A 27,501-nucleotide genomic window follows, 5' to 3' on the forward strand; every position below is an offset into this window, starting at 1 on the left:
GTAGAATACATTAATCTTGGTCAGCAGCTATGTAGCTCAACTTCTACACAGGTGAAAACTCATGCCTCTATTGTCCAAATCTATTGCACATCTGTATAGGATAGGGGCAGGAAGAGCTAGAGCATGAAGCTCTTTTCAGGGCCAGCTGGCTTGAATCAAAAGAAATCTTTGTATTATGAAGAGTACTCAGGCTGCTATATGCAGACCTCAGAACAGAAGGTTTAACAGGAAGCTTAAGCCGTCTCTCAGTTGCACATCTGCACAAGATGATACATAAGTTTTCCACCACCCTCCCATTGCCTGCCTGTAACTGCTCTCTGTTAGCTTCCACGCAAGTCTGCTCTTCAGCTATTCCCAACAGCTGCCTTATCTCCTAGTACCAGTGATGGCCTGCTACCAAGTCTTTGCCTCCTTTTTGTCCCAAGGCCTCCTCCCATAAAAATGTAGGGTAGAACTGACTCCACTTCCATGGCTCAGGTGGGAACTGATCCAGATGTTCTACAAGGATGACACCATGTGCCATCTAGTCTTGCAGGGAGACTTGTGCAGGGCTGAGAAGATGGCACATGCAGTTTGGTCCATAACAGAAGATCTAAGAGGCTCAGGAATACTCAGGGTAGATAGGATCTGCAGACATTCTGGCTGTTAAGCTCTACCAAGCCCTCACTAAGCATACAGTAAAAGCGTTTTTAGAAGTTTTATAATCCAGCCAAATTTGGATAGATTTGAACAGTAATGGGGAAAAAAAAAACCCAAAACCCCACAAAAACCCCTCTCTGCTAAAAGAGCTACCCTGCCAGGATAGTCAGATGATAAAGCTTTACTATATACCACCTGAATTCTTTAGAGCTTTGGGGAAAAAAAAAAAAATCCTCTGCCACCTGGTCATATTCTTTAGAAATTAATTAAAGGTCTGGACTGAATTTCAGAACAAATTTGGCCTGAAACAGACACTTATGTGAAAGGCCTCAGAAAAGTTATGCATCTCAGACAGCAGTCTTTTGAGTAAGATGGGGTTTTAAATAACCTTAATATTAGATGTTTAAATGAAGTGCTGAGCTTAGAGTTTAGCAAGTAAAGTAATGAAATTCAATTGTAACTGCATCTAGTTGAAACAGACAGGACAACAAAGTAAACATGGGACATCTCCTTCAGAACAAAAAGATGACATGCAGCGATTTGATAAAAGTACAATACAAATTTAAATAGGAATAATAATAAAAAAAGAAATGCAGAAGCTTGAATGATGGAATAATCAGTGTATGAGAAACATTATGAACATCTGAGGCAGACTTTTCCTCAGCAGTCAGAAGAGCCAGTAAATTCAGGATACAAAGAGAGGAGAAAGCTGGAAATAGAAATAGGGATTTTTGATTTAAAAAGAGGGAAAGATGGCAGCTCACAACCAACCCTGAAAGTGTAGGTAAATTTATAGGCCACTATAAATCTTAACATAACTGGTAAGGATCTAATTTTCTTTGCTGCAGGTATGCATTACATGTATAGAAATTACATTTTTAATACTAAACACCTGAAATCAGTTTTTAAGAGTATCAGTGAAAGCATATTATAATAGTATACTATTCTATGTGAAATAAATCCAATGACATTAAAATATGGAAAGTACTAAAAATGACATCTGATTATGAAGTTCTATAATTTATGGTGGAGGAAATGATTCTGTATAAAACACTTCTAAAATGTTCAATACCTACTGTAACAAGACAGCACACAAACTAAGAGTTCAACTACATACACTTAATTCAGACATTTCAAACAAGGGCCTAAAGTTCTTTGAATTAGGCTAACTGGCCTCACACCTGTGTTAATGGGAATTTCACATCCACTTTCCTGGGGAACACAGAGCTAATGAGTACTTTGATGAATGTTGTTTAGAGTTAGTCAGAATGGTGAACATAGGCTGCTTTAAGAAATACTGAAATGGGAAACCATATTTGTTTTCTCAAAATGAATTTGAGAAATATAACCCAGGTCTTCCCATCATGTAAAAGATACCTGAAGTAAGCAAGAAACTACATGTGGTGTAAGGTTCATTTTCTTTTTCTCAGAACTGTTTTGTGAATGTGTGTGCATTTGTGCACGCAGGGAAAAGGTGGGGAAGCATCTCCTGAAACAGAATGAGGAAACTGTTAACACCAGACAGCACTTTAGATAAGATGAGATTCCAGACTTGGAAAGTTTTGTTCAATGGCGGAAAACAAGTCCACAAGTTGTTAGTTCCTTCTGATGCCCTCTCCCTGCTTGGAATTCCTTATCACATAATGATAAGCTATTTTACTGATTACATAGTCATGCTGTAGAACTTGGACTGCAGCAAGACCCAAGAATGATAACAGGTATGAACAAGATCAAATTCTCACAACACTGGCTAGCTGCAATCTTTAACTTAAGTAGGCTCATGAGCAGTGTGTTGGTTAAAAACCTTCCACTGTTACTTTGTGCCTAAAAATAACAATTTATCTAAACCGAAGCATTTTGCACAGTTAACTGGTTCACGAACTATCACATTATCATAGTTCATTTAAGACCTACCTTTAAAAGGCCTGTATAATGTGTTAAAAATTATTTTTAATTTTTTTTTTAGATTAGGTGGCTGTAATTCTTCATTTCTCCCATTTGGCAAGCATGCTCAGGATTAGATTCACTGATGTCTGGTCTGCTAGCTTTTCAGATTTTTTTCTCTTTGAGTATGTTTTACCCAGCAAGTCTTTTGTAATAAAATACTCTTCACATGGGTGAGTTAAAAATAAAAGAAATAAATAAAAATCTTCTTGACCTAATATATGTTCTTAGCTAATAATCTGATGAACTTGCATCCATCTGGGGTGTTTGTCTTAAGCCAGGAAACTAACACTCAGCACAATGTGCAGTTTAGATGGAATGCATGACATATCAGTGTCGGGCTCACTGCTGACAATATTTTCCAATAACGTTAAAGTAGCGGATGTTTTCACCTAAAGCGTAGAATACAGTGTCCTCAAATCCAGTGACAGGGATACATTTTTAACTGAGGATGTGCCAGATTATAAAACCTCTCTTTCTTTACAGCAGTTTGCATAAAACAGGATGATCTGGATAACCTGTGATTTTATAATCACAGTAAGGTTCTTTACTCCATCTAAGCTAACAATTCAAAAAAACCCCCACTTTATTAGAACATAAAATTACTTTTTATCAGTGGTATAAAACATTCAAAAGGGAGAAGTATCATCTTTCATTGATTTTTTTTTTTAATTTATCTGCAAATAAAACATGTAAAAATATGTAGATGCCACAAATTTGAGTAGCAAAATGATTAATATGTCTGGGGAGCACCCACCTGCCCTCTGTACAGTTCCAGTATATGTTCAGCTACTGCTGTGGCAAATAAAGCACTGAGAAAGACTACAAACCAAAAAGCAGATTTCCATGTTTCACACATACTTGAATTTCATAGCACCTTCTGTATCTGTAATGGCAACACTAGATGTTTCAAGACTACCGTGAAGTACAAGCCTAAGTTCTTTTCTCAGAGGTTAAAGTTTTCTGTAATAACATCACAAAGGACATTTTTGGACAGCTTTGATATAAATGTTTTAGAACAGACAGACGTATAAGCCTCCAGATCAAATTGGTAAACAAGTGCTTGAGCAACTTCAGTTCTCATTCCTTAGTCTATAAAATATTTGAAGAATTCTAAGAACGTCAACTGAAAGATCATTCATGACTTCATCAATTAATCAAAACACACTAATACATAGCAATGATTAGATTTTATTTTATAAACTCCTAAATATACACAAACAGGTTTCTGCCTCAGGTTTCCAACAAGTGTCAGAAAACACCTTTGTAAGAGTGCTTACTTTGGCTGGAGGAGAACTGTTGTGTTGTGCCTCTTTTGATTGTCCCTTGTCTTCAGGTAAGGTTGGCATGGTGGACAGTGTGAAGCACGTGGAACTGCAATGTGGACTAACAGGACCATACACTGCTGAGAATATCTGTTTCAAGTTAGCCTGAAGGCATAAGCGCTGAGAGGCCTTGTGATCTGCAGGCTGTGTTAGATGCCAAAAATACAAATCAAATCCATTTAAAACTCTATGCTCTAACACTTTACAATAACAAACAGTATTAAGGTTTAAAATTAAAAATGCTATCTTGTGTTTTATTAACTAAAGCTTTCAAGGTCAAGTATAACTTAGTAAATGCATTAAATATGGACATCCTTCTATTCTTGTTGCTATTTCCATCTCTTCCCTCTGTTTTAGCAATTTTTTTTCATTACTATGACTGTTTTGGCTGTGACCAAACTACCGTCTCCAAAAATCCTCTACGAAGGAAACAGCATCCTGGATATCCGTAATATGCCTTTTAGTAACTAACAAAGTCCTAATGCTACAGAGTGTGATCTCAGATCTCAAAGAAAGGAGTAAAACTGGAAACCCAGATGGTGGCACTCTTCCTTTGAGCAACAGCAAGCCCTAAGCGCATTGCACAAAGACTTGGTGTACATTTGCACAAGACAACACTGTGCAAGACACTTCCAAAGCAAAATAGCAGTAATGCCCAAACGGAAAAAAAAAAAAAAATCACCACCTATTAGGTGAGAAAATTCCTGTTATTAGTATCAACGGGAGCTACTGCTTTCACAAGGGTATTATTAGCATTAAAGCCTGTACAGTAGTCTGAAGATGACAAATGTTATGTACTAATCCTTATAGCTACAGTGTATGTATTACAAGACTTACTATGACACCTACCGGATAGTTAAGGAACAGTCCTCATAAATAAATCATTCAACTCCTTGGTGGTGCCTACAGATGACAGACAATGCAGTTATCAGAGATAATCTGGCACACAGTTTCTGTCTGGACTAGTAAGAGCTAACTATATTCCCTTTACAGTTAAGTCACACCTGTGTACAGAATGGAGCTATACACTCCAACAGTAATATAACAACTTCAATAGTGTGCCAAACAGATAAATATACCCAACAAACATAGGTTCAACCTCCAAAACATGTTATCTTCTCCCAAACCTGAATTACTAATCTCATCTCAATTCTTTTACTCTTCTGGAAATCAAGATACATGGAACAAAGAAGTTGAGATGGGCAGATGATTTGAAGTTCAAGGCACTTAGCAGCATTGTAAGATTAACCTTCTACAGTTTTCCCTTCCATTTCAGGGAAGGGCCAAGAAACATATTTAGGAACATGTTGGTTTATGGAGGCTTACAATTAAAATTGTCAAAATACTTGTGTTGACTTGAAAAAAAAAAAAAAAAGAGGCTAAACCATTCACAGGAAATACTGAAGCAGCCTTAGCAGTGACAAGTTCCTCACCTCAGCTTTCACAGAAAAAATTCTGTGTTGTAAAACCTACAGAATGTGGAAATCTTTGGACTACAGAAGCAGCTAAGACCCATGCTTTTATTAGATTTATTTCACATTATATTGGAAACTTAATTTTCTCTTTTACTAGAGGAATACAAAGCCATCTCACATAAATTTAATGCAGAACTAATAGATTGTAAAAATGATCTTTACATAAGTATTAGTGTGTTCAGAAAAAATAATTACTTCACTGAAGTTCTTTGAAAAGTTCTGTAGAAAAGATATATATATGACATATATATATATGTCAGCATATATGACATCATTATGAAGACCAAGACAAAGACTTTTTTTGAACAGTCAGCATACTTTTTTTCAGAGCAGTATATGCTGTAGGAACAGTATGTTTCAAGCTTTTTGTAGACATTTTGAACCTGTTACAGGTGAATTTCTAGCTCTACTGCAATAAGTGGAGGCTCATGTTTGTATCATGATTTTACCCACCTCTGACTTCAAATAAGAGTAGAGGAAGCTCTCTATGAATAAAAAGAAGATTTTAAAATGTTTAAGGCAAAATATCTTGAAAATCCCTAATATGACGGAAAACAGACATTTATGATTACATATATTTTGATAAACCCACAGAGATTAGGCAGACAGCAGTAGCATTAAATATCTGTGTGTTTCAACAGTTAAGTATTTTTGTATCCAACAACAGTCACCAACTATTAACAACACATGAAGATGAGATAGAAGCAAGGTAACTACAAAAAAGTGACATGGACTTGCTTTTCATCTCTGTAATGAAATCCTGGCATCCTACGCAATTTCTGAGTTTGCAAGAACTCAAATTCAAACAAAAAGAAAAAAGAGAAGATATAAATTTGACTTTATCTAATCCCTCTTAGTTTTTGCCTTACGAATTTACAATGGTTCTGATAGGCTCAACTCAACAGAATGCTGGGCCTGAAAAATCAGGAACATTTCAAGTCATGACCAAAGTGTATTTGCAGTCCTACATGGAGTTGTATAAGCTATTGTATCAAAGGGGTTTATTTGCGGTCTTAGCTGAGTTCCTAGTACATACTAAACTTAAAAAAGTAATGCAAGTCATATTGAAACAAGAAAGAGCTATTAAGCACATCAAGTTTCAGTTCATTTTTCAGATTTAAAAAGCAAAAAAACTTTAAAAGAAAAAAAAAATCAGCAGGCTTGTCTAAGAATAGAAAGGGACAAATCCCGAGCTGTGTTGTCTTAGAGATGCAGCACAGAAAGTACAGCCAAGGGAGAACGGAGGGTAGAATGATGAATTTACGCCACCTTAACAACCCCCAGATTTGGAGTGGACTGAGTTCAGTCCATCTCTGACACAATTAGAACCTTACTCTGACTTCCTTACAGAGTTATCTTGCAAATAGGAAAAAGCTCCAAATCTTTGTGGTGCTGATCAGTAGGAAAATTTCTTCTTCTGACTTTCCATTTTTTCCTAATAGCTCTCCAGAAAGCCCCAGTGCTGAGAACTGTGTTGGAGCAGTGAAAGCTTGCATTTAGTTATTCATATTCTGAGGCTCGTAAAATAAATGCAGTCTTTGCACACCTTGACAGCTCTGCTGTAGTCCTCTAAGGTACTGAAGTAAGGGCTACTACTTACTGGTATTTCAACAAAATATATAAGGACATAGTTCAATTAATAAGCTATATGATTTAGAACTCCTGAATGATTATTTTTTCATCTAAAAGCCTATTTTTAACCTGTGCAGTGTTCTTAAAATCAGTAGTCCAGATCCTTTAAAGACTTTATGATGCTTAACCAGCACAAATACCATATCTTATAAACGCAAATGGATATAACCAAAGGAGCCATATTCTTGCTCCATGCTATGCAAGGAGTTCTGCCTCCTGAAATAGTAGGAAAGGTGAAGGTTTAGAAATGATGGAACCTTAAGATACTATTGAATAAATGTTCTTCTTCCATCACTGCTGAAGTGACCTTATACCTATTTGATTGGGCAACGAAAATACCCCCAGTAAATGTCAGTGAGAGTCAAAACATATAGAAAAAGGGGACTTCATGAGAACACTCTAACAATAATTAGAGGAGCTTATCTGCATCTCACAAATGTAGGAAGAAAAGAAAGAAATGTCCTTGGAAAATTTATATCCCTGGAAGGTACATTTTTTCTTCTTCAGCAGAGCATTAGGGAGTACAGCCTTGGAACCTACAAAAATTCACACCTCAATCTACAAAAACAGCTTACAGCCTTACTGAACCCTGAGCCAAAGTGCAGGGAGCATGACTATCCTGGTTTTAAGCCTGGCTCATGTGCCAGCTCAACAGCCTTTGGAATCATGCTGCCATTAGCTTTGCCAGCTTTATCTCCTTTCCACAAGCATAAACATGTTTCAGCCAAAGAAGGAAACGATATGTTAACAATACATGCAATACAGTGAGATACTAACTGAAACAACTGTAATTATTGTCCCTGAAGATACTGAAAGGATAGATAAAAAAATACATCTGCACTTTAAAAACAGTCAGGGTGCATAAGCACATGTTAGCACCCTATTCACTAAGACAATTTCAAGATTCCGTTATTTCTTTTGTTAGGCATTGATCAAACTCTGTCTGGCCTACCTCTATCCTACCAAAGGATGTCATGAGATTATTGTAGTGTAGAGTAAATGACCCCCCAAGATTCCAGTCTTTTAGAAATTGCAAGAGCTTCAAAATTGCCTTTTAAAATTAAATACTTGTAGAGATTAACACATATGTCATAAGCAGAGTGGATGTGGGAAAAGATCCACAATCTTAGTCTGCACGAGCCTTTTGCACCTACAAAATGAGTTTAAAAAAACCCACAGATCACCTATCCTATTCACCAGATTCTGCTTATTCCCACACTAAGATGAGACAATGTAAAGAAAAAAAGTAAGAAAAAAAAGAAGAGAGGATGGAGTGCTTTTTAACATTTTGGTCTGTTACTGTAAACTTACTGCTTAAAATAGTTAGGAAAAAAATGATCCCCTGAGCTCAAATTTGTAGTCAGATATAGATCAGTGAATGCAGAGAGCTTTCTTTTACCACTGTGTAGACTTAGAGTACAATCTCCAGGAAATGGTGATCTGGGAGCTCTATTCCATAAAAGGGAAAAGTATTTAGAGGCCCTTGGCTTTCAGTGTGTTCTCTCTGCAACTCATTTTACCATAGCAGAGAAAGCTAAGTATAATCAGTTAACTTACCCTCTCTGAGTCACGGCTGAGTACTGTGTTAGTGAAGGCTTAGATAAAGGTGCTTTACTCCATCTCCACTGAGAGCTTGGCAGTTGACCTCAAATGCTCTGTCACGTCACAACAAGGATATATAAAAAAAGCAGAAATAAACAGTTAAGAAAGCATTTTAGTAATATTTCTTGACCTCATACTGCCTGCAGTCAAGTCAAGCAACTCTGATTTGTCAACAATGGGAGTTGCATACTCATGAACACAGCTGAACTGCACAATTCTGAGCTGCTTTTTGTAACTTTTTTCTTTGTTGTCCAGCAAAGTGGTCATAAAACATTACCATATTAGAAAGGTATCTTTTTGCACTCCTTTTGTATAGCTGTAAAAGCATATGGAATTCATGTAGCATTTTGAATTAGGTTTTGCAGCTTTTAAGTACTTAAAAACACTAAACTAATTTCATTTAAACCAAGCATGAGCAAAACAGGGTGTTCTTCTTACGTTCGTACCACAGAATAAGTTTTCAAACACAAAGCATGGTTATCGTATTTAAGATACACAAACAAAGTTTGTTGGCATACATTAGCTATCTCATGAAATTTTTAAAAAACAATAACACAACAAAAAACACCAAACAAAATCTATAAAACCAGATCCAGAATATCTTAATAGAAAACCTTTAATATTTTGCAGTAGGACTTCAAAATTTTTGTATAATAGAAAAATTCACTGGAAAAGAAAAAAACCAAACCTGCAACTAAAGCTGACTCATTTACATTCTTACCCTATGTGACAAGACATACTATGTGGAAATTGGAAGACTCTTTATTGTCTGCAACACAGAAAAAAATTGAGTGTTTCCTACTGCATCTAATTTTTACGACAAGAGAGTGGTTTCTCTTATTAAATACTTAAGTTTGCAAGATATTAAGATACTGCTTCAGTCAGTTTACCAAAACACATAGTCACAGCCCCAGGACTAATAGAAGGCATCTCTGTGATAACTGTAATGATCTGAGTTCTACTCACATTAATATCCATACAACTGTACAAGGTAAAATCTGGAAGACAAAGTGGTGTTTCTGTTTATAAGATACAGAACACCACCACTGGGGCATGCAAAGCATCTGTTTTCATTCTGAGAAGTATTGAGATTAATTCCCGAGCATTGATACTAATTCCTGAGAGACTTAAATAATAATTCTTGAAAATCAGAGCACTTTCAGGTTGCAACCTCAGAGACAAGGGATAAATGTGAATAATTCTGTCACAAAAATATTTTAAAGGAAGAAACTAACTGTCCTGGTTTCGACTGGGATAGAGTTAATTTTCTTCCTAGTAACTGGTACAGTGTGTTTTGGATTTAGTATGAGAATAATGTTGATAACACACTGATGTTTTAGTTGTTGCTAAGTAACACTTATCATAAGTTAAGGATTTTTCAGTTTCCCATGCTCTGCCAGCAAGCAGGTGTACAAGAAGCTGGGAGGGAGCATAGCTGGGACAGCTGACCCGAACTAGCCAAAGGGATATCCCATACCATAGAACGTCACGCTCAGTATGTAAACTGGCAGGAGTTGGCCAGGAGGGGCGGATCACTGCTTGGGCATCGGTCAGCATGTGGTGAGCGATTACATTGTGCATCACTTGTCTTTTCTTGGGCTTTCATTATTATTATTATTATTATTATTATTATTATTAATTATTGTTGTTATAATATTTTATTTTAGTTATTAAACCATCCTTATCTCAACCCATGAGTTTTACTTTTTTTCCCCGATTCTCCTCCCCACCCCACTGGGAGTGGGGAGGAGTGAGCAAGTGGCTGCATAGTGCTTAGTTGCTGGCTGGGGTTAAACCATGACACTAACAAAAGCATAACAAGAATACAGCAAATGTCCCCAAGCTTCTAAAAAACTTCTCTCTCTCAAACTCAGTGGGCACAATCTTCTTCAGGACTACAAGCTACCCATATAGTACTTGCTTTACAGAGTAGCATGACAGGAAAGAATCTCCTTTTCTGCTTCCTGTTTTCCTCATAGCTCAGCAATACATAAAACTTGATGTTTTTCAATAATCTGCTTGAATGAGAGAAAGGAAAAGTTACATCAGGCAGAAAGTAAAATGTTCTTTTGATGCATGTCCAGCCTGATCTGATTGCGACCACTCAGGAGAATATGTCTAATAATGGCTAGTTATGACACTCTGCTAAGACTGAAAAACAAAAAGTTTGGGGGTGAGAGGTGATGCTGGTCCATTACCAACAAGACCAACTCCTACAACAAGACATTTGGTTTGGTTATGTATCTAAAATTTTATATTAGATTTTAAAGAAATCTGATAACTAACTCCCACAGAGTTTAATGGATAATGTTTTCTGGGAGTTATGTAGTTAACTCCAATAGGATCCATTCTGGTCCCAACTTTAGGATTTTCACTGATACATTAAGGGAAAAATCAATTAGACCCAATTTCACCCACAGACAATTATTTTTAACATAGTTAAATGGAAGTTAAAGGCTTACTAAAAGATTGCAACTGTATCTGAAAATAGTGGGCTTTGCTGTGAAATACTATCAGCCAGCTTCATTTGTTTCAGTGATAGTTACAATTTTTGTTTTGTTAGCAGTCAGTGTTTAGGTTTACTTCTCTTACAGCAAAGCAAATAGAGGAGTGGCTTACAATCTTTTTTTGCAAGAATTCTAGGCTGACTTTTATGCTGCAGACAATCAGCAAATAAATGAAGAATGTACATATTTTAGAAATACTGAGGAGCAGTATTTCGCTAACTTTTTAGACTACTAGACCCAGATTAAAAAAAAAAAAAGTTTTTTCTTTTAAGGTAAGTGTATTTTAGGCAGCCTGGAAGTTTCCTGATTCCACTTTTTTTAGGGGCAATTGGGAGTTAATATTGCATGAATCAAACTTTTATAAATTACTCTGTTTTGGATGCAAAGTCTTTGTTTTCAGGTTTTGTTTTTATTTAGCACTAAAAAGAATTTAAGGAAATGAGGTTATAAGTAGCATTACCTCCCCATGAAAACAAATTATTTTAGAACTGTAATACAAGTTCACAATGGTGAACAAGAGTTCATTTGTAGTTTTTCTTCATTCTGGGGTTTTCTTTGAACGAATTGGCTTAAGACAAAACTGCAGTAACATTATTTTATCTGGTTAAGTATGTGCCTACGATACTGGACCCAGCTCTCAAATAGAAAGGACAGCCAAAGGCAGTTATGGGAAAGGATAGATCTGTGAGGTTTTTAGAGCAGAAGCTTCTCCCCCGTCATGCCACTGCAAGAACCTGGCACTCCCTACATCCCATGCTGGAGACAACAGTACAGCTGCGGCAGGAGAACCAAAGGGAGGTGGCAATTCCTCAGGGATTCCAGACCTGAAAGCTTTTACTCATCTGGTCTCCCTAATTCAAAGCCTTGAGTCCAGCATGAGCTACAGTTACATTAACTTAACTGGCAGCTGTTTCCAGGGTCATTTTTAAGACATACTCTCCAGAGTACAGAACTAATATGTCCAAGGACTCTGTGACAAAAGAGAAAACAATGCATGTATCTCTCTCCTTTCCTTTCTTTTTTTTTTTTAGCTATCTACACTGTCTGTTTTGTTCTTTATTGCTTTCCAAGTACTCATGCCTATTTCTTAGCCAAAAGCAAGGAAGCTTCTTCAGAATCTAGAAGAAACTAAAGTGAATATGAAGCCATATGTTCAATCTTTCAAAACATAATAGTGAAAGCCACCTAAATATTTCACTGAACTTACTAAAGGTTTATGCTCAAATCCTTAGAGAAAGCTCTCCAAAAGTGAACGAGCTAGAGATTTAAAATTTTAATTATGGTAGATCCTTTACCTCACAGGAAATTGCCTTTCAAAGCCGCATAACAAACCTTTGCTACACATGAAAAACAAAGCGTACAAGCATGCCACATGCCAGACTAGGTCATGAAATACTCATAACTGCCTAACAGATCTTACCATCCAGAAGTTTTTTGATACGCCTCCTGCATTTTAAAATTCAACTAATCATTCCTAAACAAATTTACTTTTATAATTTCAACAATTCTTTCCCTTGTTTTGTGTAAAAAAACCCAACAAAACCACACACAAAAAAACCCACAAACAACTCCTCCAATGCAAAAAACCCCCACCACTCTACTATTCATAGATAGCTGTTTCCATAAGTACTGTTAACTTGCAGATAAAAATTTTACCTCATCCTACTTCTTACTGACCTCATTTTTTTTCCGTCAGTGGGCTTTCAGCTAGAATCACAAGAACAAGACAACAAGCAGCAGAGCCTAGCCAGATGGCCTCTAGGAAAGCAGCTGGGCTGAACTTTGGGGTACTTTAAAATATATATATTCGGTGAAAAAGAGAGTACATGTGATATTAAGAAAAAATTAGGCCCTGATTTATTCAATATTATGCACAAGTTAAAGAATTCAGCCTGCAGTAGCAAGTCTGATGATCAGAAGACTGTCAGATCTCAAGGCAGAGTTGATATGTTTCTTAACTTGCAGATTATTTTTGATAGACTTTAAGGAAATGCAGTTTAAAGGAAGAACGTGAATGTGTGGAGTGGGTGGATATTTGGCATGGAGAATAAGGATTTTTAAGCATAAGGAACAGCATATAAGAAAGTGTGAAGATAAGAGTGGGAGAACGCTACATTAAGTGTCATTCAGGAGGGTAGTTCAAAAGGAATCTAGAGCCAGGAAGTATCTGGAAAAAAAACTATTGTCTTACAACATAAAGGCAGTGACCTTAAAATAGGAGAAAATCCAAAAAAGTTGAAAATTATATGCAAGTAAAAAATGCTGCTCTCTTCCTCCTCCTAAACAACTTACTATTTGAAAGCAACATGCAAATTTGTTTAGGAGGCAGCATCAGTCTTTGTTCCGTGGTCCTGAAAGATCCCTCTGATGCAGGACCTGTGCATTGATAAATCACCCAACAGAAATTGCTAATAATAGTATTAAGAATACCAGGATATAACGTTACCACCAAACTTGCTTTTGCCTCAATGAGGATCATGTACTCAGTAACACAGAGTCATTTGGGTTTCTTTTTCTTCTACTCCTTCTCACAGATTTGGAGAAACCTAGGTATGTTTCCCACTGTCTGGACTGCATGTATTATACATCACATTCTAATTATACATTTATTTTTGTCTATGATGTAGGCAGAGTTGGGAGCTTGAGACGATATTTTCTCAAATTGCCACTTGACTATATTCTTAGTTAATGTAAAAAGAGAACAAACGTGCTTGCAGGAAAGGGAGACAGATAAGATCAGGGAAAAAAAAATTGTGTCCTTTGGTGCAGATTCATTCTTGTTTAAGAAAAACCTTAAGGTTGTTACATGAAGTAATATTTTCAAATGCACTTTTTACATATAAACATTTGATAAACTCTTCTGTTTTCCAGGACAGTTGGGTATGAACTTTATATAATTTGGAGAAAAAAGACTACCAAAGGCCTAGCTTAAAAACATAAATAAGCTGAAGGCAATTAGGGCAGAACACTATTGCTTAGTGACCCAGAAGTCTTGTTGCTAGTCAAGCAAAAAATTTTCCAAATGAAGAAATTAAACAAAATTCTTTCTTTCCCAATTACAAAGGGTAATCCCAGAGGGCACACTCTGTTGAACAAACCAACAATAAATAGCTTTCTTTGGGATGCTAAAATGTAATTGTGGTCTTTCAAGCAGGGAGATTATACTCAGCTCTCCATCTTCCATAGATAAATGACAAAGCAGCAAAACAAGTATTTTACTGTCATTTTATGCTTCCTGGACAAAATCAGATTCACATTTGCTTACTTTAGTGACACAGGTACACGTTTTTGTTTGCACTGGAAAAAATAACACATGCAAAAGAGCCTGCATGTGCCTCACTTCCTTTTTGTGAGAAAAGAATTATGAATCCAGTTCCACTGAGGTTTTTTTAAATGGTGCTCTACACCAGGAAAGGAGTAACTATAGCATCAACTTATTCAAATAGTCAGCCACTGTGTGGACTTTGACTGCTGACTGCTTATTTGACTACAGTTAACTTACATATTTTACTGTATGATGGCCAGACTGGAGGATCAATTCCCAGAATCAAGGAATTCTTCAGGTTGAGACAGTCATTTGGACCAACATCCTCCTTGAAGTAGGGTCAGCACTGAAGCAACTAGACTAAGTTGCTTTGGACTTTTTCCGGGTGGAACTTGAAAACTTCCAAGGACAGAAATTGCAGAATTTCTCATAGATCTGATCCAGTGTTTAATTACCCCCACAGTAATCTGCCCCACCCTTACATCCAGTCAGAATGTCCCATGTACTTTATGATCATTGTCTCTCATTCTCCTGCCAGGCACCTCTATAAAGTGCTGAGTCCATCTTTTTAGTAACATCATCTTAAGTATTGCAAGACTGCAACTAGTTTCTTCTCCAGGCTAAGCAGTACCAGTTTGTTCCCTCAGCATCCCCTCACGGGATGTGTGCCTCCTGACTGCCATAGTGGCTCGTCCTGGATTTGCTCCAGTTTATCAACATCCTGGGGACCCAAACCCAGATGTGATAAGACACATTGGATGAGAATGTATTCCTACTCATCCTCCACACCTAATAAATGGATAAATAGATAAATGGATAAATAAATAGACGCTCAAGGAACTTCACTTGTAATGCCAAGTGACACGTAATGCCAGTAGTATGAACTAACTACATTATTTTAATCTAATTATTCAGCTGCTTTTTCTACTGATCTGGTAGTTCACTCATCTAGACTGTAATGTCCTAACCTGGATACACGGATGCTGTATAATTAGATCACAAGAATTGTTGCTTTTGCTAGAAACGGTCCAATTTTATCCCTACATCACACATTGATTCTGCAGGCCTAGCTGTCTGTGAAGAAGCAAAAACTAACATATATACCTCTTTCCTCCTGCTAGCATGAGATATACAACTGTGAATAAGCAATAACGTTTTGTAATGCCATCTTTTAGGCTCTTTTGCTGGAAACAGGAACAACTTGAAAGCCAGCAGCTACACTAACTTCCCTTATCAATATCTAGCTTCAGAAATGAGTCATAATAATAAAAAGATTAATCATACAAAGGATGACTGTTCATTTCAGTATTATCCAACGGGGGGCGTGTGTCTCAGCGTCTCATTGAGGTGTGATGTCAATGCAGAATCAGGACCAAAAGCCCTGTTCTTGCTCAAAAGATGCATTAAAGCAATACAAGATTTTGCAAGCACACTTTACGGAAGGTCTTTTGTCTGTATTGCTGAATCATCTACTGTCTTCTGTGGGCTGTGTTATTCCTTGCTACTGAAAGTATGCTTCTCGGACCATATTAAAAATATGCTGAAGAGTACCTTTCAGATGTAGTCATACAGTAGTATTTTCACACTATGAAGTTCTTACAGTAAGCATTCCCTGATTTGTTTTTAATTTAAATTTAATGTTTAAAAGGTGTGATGGGAAGAGGCAATGTATTTACTGGACAGTTCAACTTATGTACTATATAAAATTAGACTTTCAGTAGTTTGGAGGAAGCTTTTTTTTTTGTACTGGGATTTAAAAACAAAGACCCAGAATATCTAGAGACAGAAAGACAACTATGTTACTGCTGAATTTAGCAAAGAAATTCAATGTGCATTTTACGGGCCAAGTAATTGGATTGGATGACTCTCCAATAAGGTACATATATTAGCTGAAACAGCAACAAATTCCTCAGAGTTGTGTTTCCTCTTCTGCTAATTGTGCTAATTGAGACAGTTATGACATGCCTGTTCTTATACCTTATACAATAAAATATTAATTTGCATTCGTTAGAAGAGTATTTCATAATGCAGCCACAGCACTGATTCAATCCTCATAAATATACATTTGGTGAGCTTTGTGAGAGGAACCCTTTTGCAAGTAGCCCACATTATGGCTTTCTATACTTCGTTCGGATTTCCAATCTGAATCGGTGCATGTTCCAGACTCCCAATGCAAACAAGTCTTTGAAATAAAAAGATTGAGGGCAGCTGAATTCTGACTGAAACTTTTAATAGAGCAGCGTATCATATTACCATTACAACTAACTAATTAACTACACAGACACTTCAACTGATTACTTAAAAGTAGGGTTCTGCCTACTGTTCCTAGTTTGAAAATATCAGCATCCCAGAGGGAGACTTAATCTCAGGTAGTACGTGCAAGCTTCTCTCAAGTAACCTCTGGCTGTATCTCCAACCTGAGGCATTAAATGTCATGATTCTCTCCTGCTCTTAGATGCCATACTCCGCTACTTGGCCTGAACTATATGTGGCCCGATCAAGGAACAGAAAGTCTGTCAGAAGGAGACCTCCCAGTGGCTGCAGTCTAGCACCCACAGCCAAAATTACAGGAGAAATAATTTGCTTTTGTTTTATCCTTATTTGACATGCAGATGAGGTAGCTTCAGGAAAAATAAACTTGAGCTCTTTATTTTAATGTGGGGAAAAGGGAGAACACATACTGCTTTATCACTTCAGAAGGAAGAGATTTGCTGACTTGCAGAAAGGATGGTCAGAAAATGAAAGCAAACAGTTGTTTGTGAGAAAAGAAAAGCAAGCTCCCATTTCCAGTGTTCTCAAAGCTCTGCCCTTAGGCTTCATCGGAATCCAAAATGACGGATGAGAGATCATTGCTAGTACAAAAAAAAGAAGATATTCCAGAGCTGCCTTTCCACTATACCTATCACACAAAGTCTTCACCTACAGAATCTCAGGATTGGGAAAACATGGTAATGCAAAAGTGACAATTCAACATTTTCTTTTGCAGGTGTCCTTAAAAGTGAAGAGCTCTCTTTGATCATCCACTCCACTAGCAGCTCAACATTCCATACTGCTTGACCTTCAAGATATTAACACTGAGGACCCAAAGAAGAATTTAACCATCTACTGCTGGTTTCCTCACTTTGAGGAAACACAGATGTATACTGAACATGGACTACATTGAAGTCAGCATTTTTAAACGTGCAACATCAAAGCTGAGCTCCTAAGCCCAGATAAAGGTGAATGAAATATATAATTCTTCTTACTTTTAAATCCTTCTCAGCAGGATTTATGGGTGTTCATATGGAAGAAAATGAGGCCCGCTTTGGTTACTGGCTAAAGTTCTAGATTCAGGAGCTTTACAATTTGCACTCTGATTTGGAAACTATCATCATTGGCTTGCATCTGCTAGAAAGCATGGCAAGAAAAATGACAACTTTTCATTTTCTTTAGAAAGCTACCAAATACAAAACTCTAAGTCTTTAAGAACAGATGGTTTGCTAGCCTTATTTTTGCCATTTTCATAGAATCACAGAATGGTTTGGGTTGAAAGGGACCACAAAGATCATCTAGTTCCAACCCCCCTGCCATGGGCAGGGACACCTTCCACTAAGTTGCTCAAAGCCCCATCCAACCTGGCCTTGAACACTTCCAGGGATGGGGCATCCACAACCTCTAAGGGCAACCTGTTCCAGTGCCCCACCACCCTCACAGTCAAGAACTTCCTTACACCTAATCTAAATCTACCCTCTTTCAGTTTAAAGCCATTACCCCTTGTCCTATCACTACATGCCCTTGTAAAAAGTCCCTCTCCAGCTTTCCACTAGGCCCCCTTTAGATACTGGAAGGCTGCAGTAAGGTTTCCCTGGAGCCTTCTCTTCTCCAGGCTGAACAACCCCAACTCTCTCAGCCTGTCTTCATAGGAGAGGTGCTCCAGCCCTCTGAGCATCTTTGCGGCCCTACTCTGGAGTCACTCCAACAGGTCCATGTCTTTCTTATGTTGGGGGCCCTAGAGCTGAACACAGTACTGCAGGTGGGGTAGCACAAGAGTGGAGTAAAGGGGGAGAATCACCTCCCTTGACCTGCTGGTCATGTTTCCTTTGATGCAGCCCAGAACATGGTTGGCTTCCTGGGCTGCAAACACACATTGCCGGGTCATGTTGAGCTTCTTGTCAACCAACACCCCCAAGTCCTTCTTGCTGGGCTGCACTCAATCCACTCATTGCCCAGCCTGTATTTGTGCCTGAGATTGCCCCAACCCATTTGCAGGACTAATTTTCAACAACTGTTCTCCAAAACCTGAACTAGGAAAGTTAATAATAAAGATCAAAGCTATCAGAACAAGAAAGGAATTTTTATTGATTGACTGGCATGTACTATACCAAAAAGCCACATTTTTCTGTGTAATTAGACAGTTCAGAACAAAGCTCTGAGGCAAACAATAACTCTGCTCTTCTGGAATAGCACAAGCCAAATGTAGCAAAACATTCCTCATGTCCAATTTGTCAACATCTTTCCCTGATAAAATTATTTAGCCAACACCATTCCATCACTGATTATATCCAGGAGTTGATCCAAAAACAATGTACCAGCTTTATGCATAATCTCATCTCAGCAACAGCTAAAAAACCCCACACTCATTTATTATGGTTTTATCAGTGTTGTGCATAGGAAGCCCCTAGCAAAGAGGCGAGCTTAAACCAAAGAATTACTTCTGCAGGGAAAGAAAATTATAGACTTTGGGGTTTACATTTTACATGTTAGGTTTTAAAATTTTGGCCTCAAAACCCAAAATGAAAATGGGGGAGGTGAGAAGGGGGTAAAAGGAGCAGAGTTACTCATAGAAGAGACTTTAAAAGAGAAACAGAACATATCATGGGTCAAGATTTGCAATAGAAATGTAAGATCCACTCCAGTTGTTCTCTGTGTGTCTCTCAGAGTGCACCATCTCTATATTAAGAGCAAGTGAATAAGGCGCATACTTGCCTTTCAGTCATCTCAGTTTACAACCAGCAGTTTAGCTCAAGCTGCTAATGATGGAGGTTGTATGATGTGTCCTGTTCCATTGTAGCTGCTAAAAGTTTGATAAATTCTGGCAGAGGAGCAAGGTGACAATGAGGGGGAGGAAGAGCAGCATTTACATCTTGATACTGAGCTAATCTACCAGAAGTCATCTCTCTCAGCCCTGTTTCATAGCACTTTATGAGCTATGCTAGAATTCAATATTGCTATTGTTGTTACTTCCTTAAGAAATTGTGACGTGTATCTAATTATGCTCATTTTATAACTTTATATATAATGGTATTCTGTATTTGCCTACTTATAAACAATTTGTATACAATAAGTATATAGTCTGTATACATTAAGATTTATTGTCTTAACATTTTTTATTCTTTCCTTATATTGAATAAACTAAAAGTTACATTAAAGTAATGGAATGTGGCTACTTTAAATTTAAAACAGTTGTAAAAAGTTATGGAAAGAAAAAGATTCAATGATTCTAATATATTATGAAATAAAAAATAAAAGACCAGGGAAAATATTTAGAAAATGTGTCTTAAAAGAAGGTATACCAAGTCATTGTAATTTTAACAATACCATAGAACTACACAGATAAGACTAATCTAAAATAGAAGAAATGCTGAAATACCAATGATTCAAAAGTTTTATTATTAATCAAAGTTTTGGGGTTTTAGAATGCCTCTGAACAACATTCTGGCAAATGCCGAGACAAAAAGCTGCACATTAACTACCTGAGGTAATGCAGGGTGATAAAAAAAAACCTTAAAGAGACTGAGATAAAGGCAAAAAGCAATGAATGATGCTCATTCTTTCCAAACACCTCCTTCAATATTTTGATGTTGACCTTGAAGTGCTTTGCTATTCTGCCAAAACACAACAAATCTCTTGAGGACTGATTGCTTTATAATTTTATTATCACTTAATGTTTTCATCCTAGTTCCTAACTTTAAGATAACTGTCCTACATAAGAAATTGATGTAATATTTTATTAGTGAATAGATGCAGATATGAGAATGATAAATTAACACAGGGCCATACAGCATTCCAAACTTTGCTATTTCATTAAATTTCTTTACAGAAGTCAACAAGCATTTTAATACAGGCAATATGTATTTTCAAAGAGAGGTTTTGACAAAGTTCTCTACCAAACATCTTAAGGAAACTGCTCTCACAGCACAAGAAGGAAAGACCTCTTGTAATTTAAGGAAGAAAATAAAGGGTAGGTGTTACAGGTCTGCTTTTCTGCTACAGAGATTACACTCCCACAGGGACTGTGGTGTTCAACACAGTCATGAAGAATCTGGAAAAGAGGGTGTGTACAGCTGATTAAAGGTGAGATGGGATAATCAGATCTAAAGCCAGCCAAGGCTGTTTATGGGATATTGAGCATGTGAATGATAAAATGGCAGGTGAAATACACTGCTGAAAAATGGAAATCAATGCACATGGGGAAAAATAACCGTAAAATATACTTAGCTAAATCAGAGCCCATCATTATGTTTTACCAGTCAGGAAAGACATCTGATTCATTTTGGATAGTTCTCCGAATACAGCATTCAGCAGCAGCCAAAAAGGCAAAAATGTTAAGAATTAGTAGAAAAGAATTGAGAACAACATAGATTATGAGCATATTATGCCCAAATCTTCAAAACAGTTCTAGTCACATCTCAAAAAGAAAAAAAAGTAACATCAATACAAAGGGTACATAGAAGAAAGAATGGTCAGAAATTGCAAATGGTTTCCACGCAAAAAAGACTAGAGCACTTCAACTTGAAAAAGGGACACTTCTGGATAGAAACAGGTTATCAATTTTAAAAAATCATGAACAGACTGGAGAAGGTGGCCTATTAATTATTTGCTCACAATTCCTCACAGTACACAACGATGAGGACAACTGCCAAAAGCAGTTATTAGGCAATAGATTAAGTACAAAAGAAGCTCCTTCACAACAGTATATAATTAAATAATTGAATTTGTTATCACAGGAAGTTGTAAAAGAATTGGAGCATTTAAGTGAGTTCAAAATGGAATTAGATGCATTCAGAGGAGAGGTACAGTGGTAGTTACACAGCCTCTGGATCTGGAAAGCCCTAACCTGCAGACAGTTGAAAAAAGTGAGGGTTAAAAAATGTTCCTGCTTTTGGCATAATGTAAACATGATCCTCATGTGGGATTAGGTGAATGGTTTGCATGATCTGGATATGCAGTTCTCATGTTCACTGGTGGAAGCAGGTTCAACTTCTGAAAGAAACTGATTTTGAGAAAGTGAACAAAGGAAAATTGCCTTTATGCCCATTATGAGTAATTAGCAATACTGAAGGGATGGATAGAACAACAGAGAGATGAAAGTAATGGGAGAAAAAATACTTTTTTTTCTTAGATTTTTCTAGTCAATACAAGACAGTACATGTTAAGACCACAGCCACGACTAAGATCCTGCTGCCATAGAATGGTACTGTGCTGGAGTCCTAAGTAGCCTTCTTGAAGAAGTAAACATATCTCAGTCTGAAGAATGTCTGGCATCTCCCTGCTTTGACACATTTCAGATTCTTGCATATAAACAAACTTCAGACGTTTTTAAGAGGCTATTTGGATGGCAGGCCACTAAAAGTATTTTCAGTTCTTTAAGATTCATCATACAAGAAGTACAGGATTTCACAGGAGAAAAGACAGTGAGCTAGCACTTTTCAAACTTTGCAGTCTTACACATACATACACACATTTGCTGACACACACACTAAATGACATTCCCAATTTTATAGCTGTATGAAGAAAATTCCATTTGACTGCAATACTATTTAATAGAAGACACAGGTGCAAATCATTATCACAGGTGCAAACCAGTATAGAATCTTCTTCCCCAGCTTCTTTCCCCAGAAGATCAAGAAACTGAGACTGCCATGATCATTTACACACCTCTCAATTACAAAGGATTATTGCCGTTCTCCACCTTTTTTCCTTCTTATTATCTTAGCCTATCAGATTCTTCCTTTGCCATCCTGTTACCTATCACATACATTCTGTTGCACAGTGCTGCCTACACTCCTGCTCCCAATGCCTCACATGTGGCTGAGTCAGAAAAAACATGAAAATAATCTCTTCTCAAATCAGCAGTACAAGCTGGGGGAATGTTTTAAGACACTCTTTCAACTCCCACTGTTTTTCTCCCACAGAATCTATACCAGTAGAGTGCAAAGGAATAAATCAAACTTCCTGAGATAGAGGCTGGAAGTATCTCTTCTCTTTCTCTAATTAATATTTCTTTCTAGTTCAGCCAGTATAAAAGTCAGGTCCCAGTAGGCAAGGAAACGTTAAAAAAAAAAAAAAATTGGTCTCAGATACGATGGATGGTCTTCCCCCCTCAGATATTCAAATTTCAAAAAAAAAAAAAAAATTTAGAAATACTATATATCAGCCACATGATTTTACAGCTCTAGAAGTTATTTCACACTGTAAGTAATATTTCCCTTGTATATCTAGTAAGCTGAATCTATAAGAGAAATTCCACAATTAGATTGCTTTAACAACGAAGAGATAATATGTAACATTATAACTTTTCACTAGCTATTGCTAGATTCTACATCATAGGCTAACTGTGCATAGACAACTAACAGTCCCTGCATAAGATCAAAGCAGACAAACTGAATTCTTGTCTACCAAACTTTGTAAGCAACCTACTTTCTCTTCCAGTAATAAAAAGCACAATCAAAGCTTCTACTCATTAAAGTAAGGCTTTGAAGAGACAGACTGTACATTTTGTTTGCCTCTAAACTTCCAAGTTTCCCCTGTGCTGGAATGCTGTGACACTAAGTTAAATATTATGCCTTTAACCTTGGGGGGCCACATCTTATCCTCCTGTTGTAAGGCCTGCAGGACAGGACGAAGCAAGGAAAGCTTACTAACATCAAATCCTGAGAGTACAGACAAGCAAAGGAACATGATACCAAGCAGGGAATGAAGCATTTTTGAAGAGATATTATGTTTCATTCACAGTCTCTGAATACGTATTACATGATTACCTTCACCCAGAAGACAGTTACTCAGAAAGTAGCAAGCATCTGTCTTTTGGGGTGGTGGATGGGGAATGTCTCAATATAAGCACAATAATTGTATGTTAAGGAACTTAAAGCAATTCATAATTTCTAAAATAAAAAAGCCAAAATTCTTACCCACTGACATCACAATAGCTTTGCTTGACTACTCAGGATATGACCCATGTGAAAATTTTGGAAAAAATGTCATTTCTTGATAACAGACTAGTAAGGAGCTGCAATACTGCCTCCTTTTCAACCTAATAATTTTACATGAAACATCATGTTTTCTAGAAAATTATGTAATTTTCCATGCTTTTACCATATACTTGGATTCTATTGTCTAGTATGTCCCTTGTTACCTTGCAGACCATCTTCTTCAGCTACATAGCACAGTGCATACCGGTAGCCACACCTGAAACAGCTCATGAAACTAAGTAAAGCTTTATTTTGAGAAAGTAACCAAACAAATCTTTTTAATTCTGGTGATAAAGGTTTTAAAATCTATCATGGAAGAGGAGCGAGAAAGTGGAATAACAGTTAGTATTCGTGCAGAATTGGTTTGGACAGGAATACGCTCTTCCAGTTCACTGCCTCTTCAACTGAGGTAGGTCAAACGCAGGTTGAATTATACCTTTGTGGCACTCAAAGTATAAATTTCTCAGTAGCTACAATCTGTCCCACAAAACTGTAGCACTCCTAACATAATACTGATAAATGAGCTAAGACTGGGTTTGTTTACCTTTTTTGCACATGCATTCTCAAAATAGAAATTACAAGTTAATGTCTGAGGACAGAAAATAGCTTTATGTCACTAATTCATTAAAAAATATTTGGTTCCAATAGAGTTTTACCATATTTCCTCTTCTTGGCTGTAAAGAGAAATTGTCTTAAGAACAATTCCATTTAATTAAACTACAAAATATTTTTTTATACATCATTAAAGCAACAGATTTATTGTAAGGGAAACATACGTAATTTCAGTCTACCTTGTGTGATTGCTTCCATAGACAGTTTTACAGGTATGCCTTTTCTTATTTAAAAGATTTTATTCCAGTTCTTGTCTTTGGCCCAGGGAGTAATTGTTATGAAATGTTAGTCATCATCTTTATCACATATGTATTCCAAGTTCAAAGCTTCTGTGATACAAACATAACGCTTTAGTATCAAGCATATAAAAAGGTATATTTTCTTCCAATTAGAAGTCATTGGGATTGAGAACTTTAGATAAACAAAATATATCCACACACGTTTGCTACAAAGTAGGAGCAAAATATAACCTGTTTGTTCTATCACTACAATGACAATTTCTTCAAGGAAAAAGAAGAGGGGTTTGTAACTTTTTTTTTGCTTTCGCACATAAAAAAAGCATTAGAGAACTTTTAAAAAGAAATAGTTTTTCCAACATCCGAAAGTCAAATTCTCGTCTCAGTATCCCTCTTCCCCTTTAAGCTCTCATGTTTGCAGTTTTGCCTTAGAAATTGTGTTTTGGTAACCATTATGAGACTTTCTCCAGTTTACTTGTATCTCTCTATTAATTCAGTTAAACTGTAGTGAACACTAGCTTTACATTAATCCTATTATAGTTATTAGGGTTGATATAAAGAAAGCAAAACTTGATAAGCTGAGGAAGTGTTCAGGTTTGGTTTTTTTTTCCTTACAGAAAATGCAGATATTTGCTTTTACTTGTCAATTGAAAATGCTGTTTTCATTCAAAGATTCACCAATTTGGATATGGCTGGATACAGTTGCTAAATACTGATCTAAGATTTCTTTCAAATGTTTCTACCAAAACCAGTAACACCAAATTTGATGTTCTCTGTGGGGGAAGGAGCAAGAGAAGAAAAGGAGCATAGACTTATTCCATTCTGTACATCATCTTCAATAAAAGAGCTATTTTAATACCACATGCCTTCAACAGACTGAGAGGCATGAGAATATGTATAAAGGGGACCTTTCGGGGAGATTCACTTTAGCCTAAGGCCATTTGTCTCCCTAAGTTTTCTGTTTGTTGGTTTGGTTTGGGTTTTTGTTTGTTTTTAAGTCAACTTACGTTCCTGCCCTAAAATGAGGAACTTAATTTAGGCTCTCTGAATTGCACTCTGGAGGAACCTCTCTCTTCTCAGCTGACTCTAAGGGAAGCCCAGGGAGACAAACTTCATTAGGCTAAAATTAACCTTTTCTATGTTATATAGAAATTCCTGAAGTGATTTACTTCAGATTACCTTCCAAATAAATTGCTCGGGACAAGGAAAGGAATAGTGGGCTAAAGAGAGATAGGTTCTATCCTTTTAATTCTTAATTTTATTGGCTAAGAAATTAATATCTTAAGAATTAAAATCTTCTCTTTATTAGTCTTCTCTTCTATCCAAATCCCAGTCTGCAGTCATTAGGAATTGATCTTCCCAGTAGTTTTCCCTCACAAATTGAAAGAAATGAGAAAGCTAGAACTGGAGTTACTAGGTTTTCTATAAACACTTAATGTATGTTCTATTAATTTTTTTTCACATCCTTCCTTTATTTCTTACTTATAATACGTAACAACTCACTATGAACAAGTAACACTTGCCAAACTAGCTTAACAAACAAGATATATAATGTCTGTATCTATGAAAAAAAAATTTAAATCTATCTAAAGATAAATTAATACCAACGATACTTTGATCTGTGTAAATAAGATGACGTCAAACTGTGTTGAGCGTGTTTCTAAGGCATGTAAAGATTTTTTTCCAACACAAACTTTTTTGTTGTTAATGTTTCTTGGTTAGAACAATGTTTATTTTAATTTCCATGGCGCTTAATGGCAACCACAAATTCATTTCTAAGTGTTCCCTCCAAGTGTTTTGTTTTTAACCCTCTTGGAGAAAAAAAATATATATATTTTTAGAGAGCGAAGAGGATAAAGTTACTAACTGAACATGCCATTTTTGTGTTTTTGTTAATGAAAATATTTAAATTTAAAGTCAGAGCCAGCTATGATTTTTTTTTCAAAATTGTCATTATCCAGTTAACTCAGAAATGATTTTCTTAAGAAACAACAGAATCTAGAAGATAAACCAATGGGCAACTACAATACTTTCCATAACAATTCATTTGCCAGCCTGAGTGAATGGTACCACACTGTTCTATCATACACGTGAAAAAAACCCCACTTCAATTCTAAACGCACATTAAGCACACTTTTGAACTAAGTTGAAGCAAAAAGCAAATTTCAATCACATAGCTTGTTTTATTACAACCAATACCTTAACTGAACATTGTAGTACAGAGCTTCATGAATATTCAATGACAGAGTAACCAGTTACACAATATTAGTGGTTTTGGTATTTAAAATTACAGTTTCTTCTTCAATTTTTGCAGCAGAGTGCAGTAATAGAATTTTATTTAGTTTACTCATCAGGCTCATACTCTGTCTTCATTTGTATTTCTGCAACTATACCAAGCCAAAAATCAGGTGTTAGTAAGTCACATAACTTTTCTAGTCAATTTATTCAGCAAAGACATGCAGAAATTATTTGTTCAATTGACTTTCACAAAGCTACAGAGTTGTAACCCTTGCTATGATGGGTTAATATTCCTTAGGGAGTATACTGAAAACATGCTGAATATCCTTGACATTGGTACATTACTCAATCTTTATAACTGAGCAGAACATTGAAAATTCATGAATTTAAATCATTATTTCATAGCGCAAATGCAGCAGAAAATACTAGAACTGTGTGTTTAAGAAAGCAAGGGATGCAACAGTTCAGCTCTGAACTATTCAAGAGATCTGGTTCTTCACTGTATATTTTCACTGTACAACAGTACATCTTTCACTATATTCTGCAAATATTTGGGGAAAGTTGAGTTTGGGGGGGGGGGGTTCAAAAGATCTACTTAAGAACCTCAGAGCATTCAAAATACTAGCAACATAATTATTCAGCTTTTTCAAATAAACACTTGCTAATATAGCTAAGATTTACCACTGTGAAGAAGAAATGATCATTCCCCAACGCACTTAAGTGAAAGGCCACTGTATCTTACTTCTTCACCTGGACTGTTTATCAGAGGTTGGTGTTGTGTAATACTGCTTCAGGA

General features: G+C 36.5%; 1 protein-coding gene across 10 annotated transcripts in view; it reads right to left on the reverse strand.

The window, feature by feature from the left end:
- Positions 1-27,501, reverse strand: part of IRAG1 (inositol 1,4,5-triphosphate receptor associated 1) — a 137,302-nt gene that overhangs the window by 48,732 nt on the left and 61,069 nt on the right. For 5 of the 10 annotated variants that reach the window (XM_052810413.1, XM_052810412.1, XM_052810416.1 and 2 more), the window contains 3 exons: positions 8,573-8,670; positions 4,758-4,811; positions 3,864-4,052 (listed from right to left, as the gene is read on the reverse strand). In XM_052810413.1, coding sequence (XP_052666373.1) covers positions 3,864-3,932 — 69 coding nt within the window. In that variant the 5' untranslated portion in view covers positions 3,933-4,052; positions 4,758-4,811; positions 8,573-8,670. Of the gene's footprint in view, positions 1-2,016; positions 2,129-3,863; positions 4,053-4,757; positions 4,812-5,836; positions 5,869-8,572; positions 8,671-24,410; positions 24,498-27,501 lie in introns of those variants that run through there. The other 5 variants (XM_052810419.1, XM_052810420.1, XM_052810421.1 and 2 more) reach the window with 4 other exon arrangements.

The sequence above is a fragment of the Harpia harpyja genome, chromosome 16 (assembly GCF_026419915.1).
Source record: "Harpia harpyja isolate bHarHar1 chromosome 16, bHarHar1 primary haplotype, whole genome shotgun sequence".
Classification (NCBI taxonomy): Eukaryota; Metazoa; Chordata; class Aves; order Accipitriformes; family Accipitridae; genus Harpia; species Harpia harpyja.